Source organism: Sphaeroforma arctica (assembly GCF_001186125.1).
Source record: "Sphaeroforma arctica JP610 unplaced genomic scaffold supercont1.495, whole genome shotgun sequence".
Lineage (NCBI taxonomy): Eukaryota > Ichthyosporea > Ichthyophonida > Sphaeroforma > Sphaeroforma arctica.
This window is the reverse complement of record NW_014040063.1, coordinates 44,985-54,540: the sequence shown is the minus strand read 5'-3', so window position 1 is coordinate 54,540 and position 9,556 is coordinate 44,985. Positions and strand designations below refer to the sequence as shown.

Below are 9,556 nucleotides of genomic sequence, written 5' to 3'. Positions count from 1 at the left end.
CTTTTCGTTCTAAGCAAATTTCGGCTGAGTGAATATAGATCAACTGTGCCTGATTTCCCAGTCAGCACAGCCTACATATATTTAAGAGACAAACAAAGGAAGGCTGTGGAGCGCACTTCTACAGCGATTCTTGTATTCACCCGGGAATATGGGTCCTGAATATAAAAAGTCACCATTCGTTTCAGATAAGAACTATTTGGGGTCGAGGCAATTGGAAGTAAATGACAAAAGTTTCGAGATATGATGGACGTGTTATTTTCTTCTGGTCAGGCGGTACCGGGAAAAGTTGTCGAGTACAGGGGTGATAATGCACAGTAGAATTTGGTCATTAAAATACTTGACCGAAAATATACGTGAATTTTGGATCGCCTTCTGTATGTTGCAGTTGTACCAGAACAATTTGTAAAGTTCATGGCACATGAATGTGTTTTTGACACCATAGTTCATGGTGCGTTCTGAAGAATACAAGAAATAGTGTGTACACGTACATGTACATTTACATGTCACACTCGGTGAAGTTTTCGGACATACTGTGTCCTGTAGCGCTCATCACTTTCATCGACTCTACATACACGGCAACCCTACATTCAATCAAGATTTCAAGCAAGCACTACCTCACCAGAAGAACCAATCTATGGAGTTATAAGACATTGTTTTATTTATTCAGGCTGATGAGATGAGCGCACGCACTTCTTCCGCCAGGAGTTGAGTCTCTGGCACCAGCCCCGTATCCACAATACCAACCCCCAATGCTGCCGCAAACTGTGATGAGGAAGGATAAACGGGTTTCAATTCGGTCAGTGCTTTGCAGAACCCAAGACCAGGCTTCATCACGAAATCATACTATGATACAGAATAACACCCCCAGAAGCACTTCAGACAGTCTTGCATGGAGCATTGATTCAGGGCCCGCATGGAACCTGAGTATCTACATTGTCGCATACTCCTCCACATGTGTAATGGAAGACACGACATTGTGACGATAGTGTTGCATCGCAACTCTCATCCAACCGCACATACTAAACAAGCTGGTACCGGCACGCATTTCCCATCACAAGAAATAACGACAAGATATACTGTACGCTTAGGAGATATTTAAGAGGTAAATCAGACTAAGCAGGCACAAATGGCTCGCAGCATCTACGATTCGTGGGCATATTGTCCATACCTCTCTTGCACCGGGATCGGCAGTCACAACCCCTCCTAACGCACACAATAACTGATGATATATTTGCTCGTTGGCTATGTTATCCGAGTGTTGTAGGGCTTCTGACAGTATGTGGGTCAATCGGATACATTGCTCCTCAGTAAGACTGAGCTTAGGGAACCTACGAATTAAAAAAATAAATACACGAGACTAGAATCGGTAATAAAATTGACTTCCGTCGACCACAAAACTTTGAAAATTGCGACGTTTGTAGCGCATATCGTGTCCTTGTGTTAGTTGCCAACAAAGCTACAGGACCCGACTGTTAGCATGACGCTTGACACACAAGTTAACGTTTACAGACAACTTTGCCGCAGCTACGACCACACAAGCATATCACACCACAAAGATACACAAACGCACATAAATGTTTGACAAGGCGAGAACATCTCGCTTGATACCCAGGCTCTCCTACGGCCAGAAGTAGGACGTACCCCAATACAAAAGCGCCAAATAAGTCTTCCATCCGTATGAAACTTATCTAGGGTCAATGTCTATGTGTTTATCTAAATTGCAGATATACTAATAGACCCAACGACCTGGAGAGCTCGTATATACAGTACGCGCTGAATGCTAGAGGTCGAGCACTCCCTTTTGACCTCAAAGACGTCGATTGATCCAACTTCGAAATACAAGTCATTTTACAACAATGATACTTCAGAAAAGTAGCCAAGGCATACAGCCAACACAATTCACTTTGAACACAAATAATCAACAACTGAGGGGTCGAACAGACTGTTATCATCTGATGGCCCTCGGCTCAGTCCAATACAAAGAGCAGACACTCTGTATGGCACAGACATAACTCTCTCTTAGCCGTTAATAGTTCAGACTAACACACGACTTATAGCACACTAAATTACCGTATATTCGTGCCAGCCAGGTTGCTGCTGAGAGCAGCAGCTGTAGTACGCACGTCTTCATGAGGAACGGAGAAACTCGTCTCCAAGACTTCAAATAAGTGGTCCATTAATAAAACATCATCTACACCGGCAGTAGCAGAACCTACAGATTGGCATAAAAAGCTCAACTTATGACTATGCTTGGAATTCATTTCGAACGGTTCACAATTGACACACCTTAGAATTAGTCAGCATGCATTGATGAATGCTCTGAAGCCACAGGATACCACAAAGCGAGAACTTGATGGATTATATGGCATTTCTGAAAGACTCTAAGTGTGTATACCCATATATTTGATAGAGTGCACACAACCTCCGCTCTGCCGATGGGGCGAGAGAGGAAACCGAACGAGTGTCCTGACTAGTAAATATGCACATTGTGGTTTGCATATATGCTTAATGCTATATAAAACCGATTTAACTTAATAAGTAAACCTTCGATTCTCACACAATCGCTGTGACATACAAATGTGCTGACATGTGCTACATTGTGAGTCCCAGAAACTTGATCAGATCTGAACTAATCTGTACGCATCAGTACAAAAGTGGAAACGAAAATGCCCATAGTTATGTATATACAGTCAAACGCCGATACTTATTCGACAGCAATGACGCAGTGGCGACTTGTATCACACTCCCATTCAAAGCTGTCCCTGCACACCGGAGTTTACATTTTAATTCCTGAGCTCAAAATTGATTACCGCGATTTCTGTATCAAGTGTCAGACCAGATACCGATGGCTGTCACTTCACGAATCATGCAAACGAACAACAAACACAATCACCACGGATTTATCATTTAGCACTCCCTCTCTCTCCCTCTACCACATACACTAATACAATCATCGTCGACATACCATTTCCAATTTGCTTCGACAATATCTCCTGCACGCCTTCCTCGTAGGCAAAACAATTCTGCACACAACGCAAAGCCATCAGCAAGGTCCCTCTCGAGTGTGTAGGTTGGCCGATCACATGTGCGTGTAGTAACTCATTTAGCAGCGCCGACGCCCGCGCACAGCTTTTGACATCATCGACTATCATCAGACGAAGCAGGTCTAACGCTGGGAACACCTGCGCAGAAATCATGCACAGAGAGGAGGACGGGTTACATACTCGTGTGTTCACATCATGGATGTATAATGTACTTATATACACATATGTCATCTGATAATTGAGTTGGATATATACCGAGTTAGATAGATTGAGTTCGATATAACATGTACATGATTGGATACAGGGTATCACAATACGCGGGGAAGATAGGAACAGGCACATACACATTCGAGTTCACCAGTAGCTCAAAACATACACGTTTTCGCATGCAGAATAGAACCCATCAGTATGACACGCTAACAGCTATCAGCAAGTAAACTATACACATGATTGGACTATGGAGGACGCCTTCACAGCTCATACGATCATGGAATACATATTTCTACACTCCTAGAACAGTTGTTTCAGCGCTAATCGAGGGACTTTGATGTCGCTTATGTCGCCGATATCTGATGACTGCAGGAGACTAAGCAGTGAACAAGGGTAAAAACTACAGATCCAACGTATCACAAGTCCCAACAGTGTTTAAACAATCAGACGAATGAAAGTCCTACCACATAGTATACAAATAACTTCAGACAAGTAGACAGATTGTAGTCAGATTTAGATTCAGAACGAGCATACCTTACTGGAGGGCAGCTTGAGACACAGCACCAAAACATCGTCCAAAACAGGCGCCGAGGGTGTTGCAATAGGCGGTAGTTTGTATTCCAAGGCAAATTCATTCAGTTTGTTCACAATCTTAACCCGATTACTAGACGATGTGTTGAGCACTGGGGACGTCAGAGACTTTGCTATATTGGTTGGCGGGCTATTTGCTGCCGAAAAATGTATTGTAGGATGGAACATTATTTCGTGATGAGTCGAACAGGTCTTGGATACAACAATTCCATCACATCGCGACAACGACTCCGTTTTTACAGGGAGCGAATAATCTCTATGGACTCGACAGTGGAAAATCAAAATTCGAACGACCAACCCTGAAACCCAAAAAATGTGTACCTGTTGTGCTATTTGCGGAGGTAGAAGTAGGCTGTGAAGTACTCTGATGTCCGAAATCAACCCGTTGCTGGCCTGCCGCATCTCGTATGTTCTGTTGCATACTTTCTATGAACGGCCGCAGAATGGCGCCGAAAGGACCACTCATAACTTCATTCGGCAATCCAGTGATATAGCTGTGAGTGACAGAATCCCAATCAAACCGATTGTCAGCAATCACCACTATAGTAACAATCAGAACTAACAAACGTTCAATAGTATATACAAATCAGCTAAACGATGTCAAAATAATATAACAAACCCACGTAATACACACAAGACAAACGAAACCAGCAGGGCTCACCGCACAAAATAACACACCTGGGGATATCTTTTCCGACGAGATAATTTGCAACGTCGTGCGAGAAGTTGTTGCAATTGTTCTGTAATATGTGGTAGGTCTCGACAGTGAATTTCTGCTCCATAGTGGCCAGGTGATCCAAAAATTGTTCTCTGGTCTTGTCCGTGGTGCCCAGATCCACAACTGAAAATAATGCACAATTACAAACGGAAATCGATATAAATAAAACCTATAGTCGAGCATGATTGAAGTAACTAACATAAAACGACATAGAGTGCCTGTCTGATACAGTCAAAGCGCGCGAAAAATACGAATGATAACACCACAAGTTTGGCATATACGTATCATAAACTTTCGTCTGGAAAATCTCACACAGACAACAATAAAAAGATATAGAATCATGAGCCTGGGCACTAGAACTCTGATGATATATGATACATGCATGCGTACTGATACTGAAAGCCATCTGGCACCAACGTCCGCTTACACAATCATGTGACAGTGTCATTAAACATACGCAATCAAAACCACACCAGCACATGGCCCAACCACACCAACGTCCACATAGACAACCATGTGACAATGCCATTAAACATACACACTCAAAACCACACCAGCACATCAAACAGCCAAATGACACAATGCCAATAAATCACTGCTGGGACGCCGTGCGGACTGAAAGCGTAGAATCATAGGGGTGATTTATTTGTTCATATTCAGGCTAAAATATGTCTCTCACAGCACCCCACCCACCCACCAGCACAGATGATACACGCCCTATCACCAGCATTCACGTATACACACACACACACACCACGACACCCCACACATACAAACACACACATTCACACACAATCACACACACGCTCGATTACACACACTAACTCACACTCATTGACTAATACGCACTCACTCACACTCAATCATGCGAACACCCCTTCAAACTCAAACACAAACTCTCATAAGACACACCCATACACCCACACACGCGTACATTCACACACACACACACACTCTCTCTCTCACACGCTCACTCACATTAACTCGACACACACACACACACACACACACGCTCGCTCACTCACAAAAACTCACACACACACGCGACTCCATACACACTAACACACACGCCTACTTACTCACTCATACTCGCTCACTCAATCACACACACGCTCTCACACACGCGCTCACAAATACACTAACCCACACACGTGTAGGCACACACAAGTGTACACACACACACACACACGCGCGCATACACATTTAACACACACGCTTACTCACTAACTCACTCAGTCTCATTCAGTCACTCACACTCGCTCTCTCTCGCTCACACACATTCTCTCACACGTTCAGATAGAATAATATTGGACCCCATTATATATTACAAGGGGTTTTTTCTCTGAAATAAAAATAGGTACTTTCTTGAGGGACCCTCCCCCCCCACCCTGACATTTACTCAACACACACACACACACACACATACACACTATTGCTCTGTCACACACCCATACTCGTACACACGTGCACTAAGATGCAACACTCGTAATAAACACACACACTCATTCACCCACACTCACACACACGCTCACTCCCAGCTCCTCACTAATATTCACACACGTGCACACACACACGTGTAGCCGTGCAGTACGTGTACGTGTACACTTTCGTTGTGAAAAATCGACTAGGGTATATTCTAATCCCCCCCATAGCCATAGTCCAAAGCCGGCCATAGGCTCTATTATGGACCCCAATATTTTTTTTCTCAGAATTTATCATATATATATATAGAAGCTTATTAGGGGGCCTAGAGATGGAGAAAAAATGTTCCAGACAGATCCCAAGTCTCCAATGAACAGGAACTCTACAGCTACACTTTCAGTAGTAAACATACACTATCAAAAGCACACCAGCACATGGCCCATCTCACATCAACGTCCACTTAGACAACCATGCGACAATGCTATTAAACATACACAATCAAATCCACACCCGCACATCGACATCCACGGCATGTGCATTGAGCTTCGTACACATCGGCGGACAGCAGATACGTCTAAGGACAATATCAGATAAAATCAGCACACATGTCACATAGAATGGTGTGGCACTACAACAAACCCAACTCGATCTACCTGCGCAAATCAGAAAAACAATGTGCGTGCACGCACACGCACACACACACACACACACACACACAAACACACACACATATATATATATATTAGCACACAATCCGAATCGATACAAGTTTATAGGATAGTCATGAACATCCTATATATCACGGACTGACTACATTCAAATAAACCAACATACCACTAACGGGCGTGCCGTAAGGTGTATGATCGGGATCGCCGACGCAGATGCCTTGACCGAAATAGTATTCGCGGCCAAACACTATGATTCCAGTGTGCCATATACCGTCGATCTAATTATGGTGAAAACGTAAGTACACACAGAACATAAGTATACAAATAAATCGACAAGTATGGAACCATATCGGTCCAAGCAAAAATCTTGACTAGCAGTGCCTATGTGATAGACTACGTCAGCTTGATCCCAAGAGTGTATTATTGACCCGTTCGAAAATTTGGTCCATCCTGTCACAATACCCGTGGAAGTGTGTATATAGGGATACAATAAAATAAGACAAACTATACAGAGAGTGGCGAATGGTAGAAATTTACTTCTAACATAATAGGGAGAAACAAGAGTATATACAAAAAGAACCGTTGTTTATTGGCTCACAAACATAGGCTTCGCGTATTCCGCGTATGTTAAGACACAAAACAATATCATATATATAGAGGCCAATGCGTTGTCGATGTGATATCTAGCGTGATGTTATTACAACAAAACACCACAGCTCACAGGGGGCTATTATATCACAGACACACTAATCGATACTCAAGTATCTGATCCCTTCACCACAAACATTACTGATTTGAAACGCCAATCAACGTATGCAGATACACGAAATCTCTGTATGGATGCGCCTCAGTTATTAAATCCATGAGCTACAACAAAAATGAACCGTGGTTCATGTATACACACTTAAGTAGAACACATCCGACCGTCGAAGGGTAAGCCAAAATACACAACTCCAAAGGAATATGGATGCATGCAGGTTCCAGGGTGCTTCATACAGACAAACAATCCGAGTTAGGATATACATACAATCGCGTATGCAGTCAAAACGCAAATACAGGATTCATATATACATACATTCGAAGATACAATCAACAAAAGTTGAGCTGATTATTTGCTATCCAGGTAACACATAAAATTAAAAATAACTCTCAAAACAAGAATCAAGCCAATTACCTGCAGTCCAAGTGCTAAACACATTCCAAAATACATTCAGTATACTAACAAGGATCGAGCCAAATACCTGCTATCCAAGGGTTAAACACATTCAAAAATACAAACACGACACAAAATAAGAGTCGATAAAACACCTGTTATCCGAGTGTTACATTCATTCAATAATATAATCAATAAACAAACACATGACTCGAGTTACTCATCCGCTATTCGAGTGCTAGTATATTCAGGAATACTTTCTACATACAATGACAAGCGTCGAGTGATAGGCCTGTTGTTCGAGTGCTAAAGTAGATACAAACAATATGCAAAATAAGAGGCGAGCTACTTAACAACTATCAAAGCTCTATATACATTCAGAGTACACTCAATACACAAAACAAGAGTCGAGATAACTGCATGCTGTCCAGGTATTACATACATTCAAGATGCAATAAAAACAAAAATGAGTCGAGCTTCTTATTACCTGCTTTCATATTTTTATACATGCTTTCAGAGGTACAACCAACAATCAAACTAGAGTGTGGTTAAATATCTGTTGTCCAAGGGCTATTCACATAAAATCAGTACACAAAACAAGAGTTGAGCTGCTCACCTGCTGTCCAAGAATCTGCCGCGAGAAATTCTTTGCCATCCCTTGTGAGAGGTCGTAGACGTGTAGGATAACTTTGTTGCTCATAATGTTAAGCAGGTAGTGAGGACTCGAAATGTGAACACTGGAATATGTAGTTACTGTAGTACAATATACGCTTGAATACTAGATGGTAGTAGTTGTTGATAGCTATATATTTCAGGGTGGAGACTGAAGGCCGTTCACGACAAGACTTCCCGCAATATTTACATGAATACACATCGTCAACGACTACGAGAGACTACGTATTGTCGGACAGAGAAAGGCTTTATCGAGAGAATTCACGAACATTTCAATGACATGATTTATTTATATTTCATTGGTTCATTGTACCAGATCATTCCACAGTTGAAAACCCGCCATATAGCCTAGAATAACCTGGTTTATACTTTATTTGTGTTTTTATCGTACAATCCCACGGTTGAAAAACCGCCAAACAACAGAAAAAACGTGTGCATCGTTAGAGTGAGGGACTCACTTGAGTCACTGGCCCAGCCGCCCGAGGGATCAGTCGGCAGGGATGGGTGCATATTTGTTTTAAAATTTCTTTTTGTAAAATATTAACAAAAAAAATAAAAATATTGTGTTTATTTACATAGAACTGTCAACTGACACTAAAATATTTTATTTTAGATACACTGCAAGTGCACTGCTATTGAGCCGTTCCCCAGTTGCTATTTAAAATATACATAAAAATATACAGCACGGGTAATATAGGTAGAGATGGTTCTGCGTTCTCTTAAGACGAGCGCTCTGATAGTCAACTCGTTTCGATATACCAGGAACGTACAACAAACGAATTCCTTGCATACTCATAGTAATCGTGTTGCTCAACTTTGTACTTATACTCTTACAAGTACAAGTATCAGTACAAGTAGTCTGTTCGAGGCGATGGCTCGAACTAAACGCAGGGCTCAGAAGTCGACTGGGAACGATAAACCCTACAATCTGAGGAATGGAAGTAGCTATTACCATGGGGACGGGGACAAGAATAGCAAGCGAACTAAGATTAGTAGTCGGAGTGACGATGAAGAAGCGCCCGACAGGGGTAGTGACGTACGTGCCCGGCACTCTGAGACCACACGTGAGAGTAGGTCC

General features: G+C 42.3%; 2 protein-coding genes across 2 annotated transcripts in view; one reads left to right on the top strand and one right to left on the bottom strand.

The window, feature by feature from the left end:
* Positions 1–663: 663 nt before the first annotated feature.
* Positions 664–5,079, bottom strand: SARC_06751 (hypothetical protein; the record flags this gene model as incomplete). Its single annotated transcript, XM_014299337.1, has 8 exons — positions 664–762; positions 1,169–1,328; positions 2,071–2,212; positions 2,966–3,182; positions 3,789–3,982; positions 4,167–4,339; positions 4,524–4,686; positions 5,037–5,079. 8 exons carry the CDS (start codon positions 5,077–5,079, stop codon positions 664–666), a joined length of 1,191 nt encoding a protein of 396 aa, XP_014154812.1.
* Positions 5,080–9,349: 4,270 nt separating this feature from the next.
* SARC_06750 (hypothetical protein) overlaps positions 9,350–9,556 on the top strand; it is a gene marked incomplete at both ends in the record, with an annotated part of 1,630 nt that continues 1,423 nt past the window's right edge. Inside the window, one exon of the mRNA XM_014299336.1 lies at positions 9,350–9,552. Coding sequence (XP_014154811.1) covers positions 9,350–9,552 — 203 coding nt within the window. The remainder of the gene's footprint in view (positions 9,553–9,556) is intronic.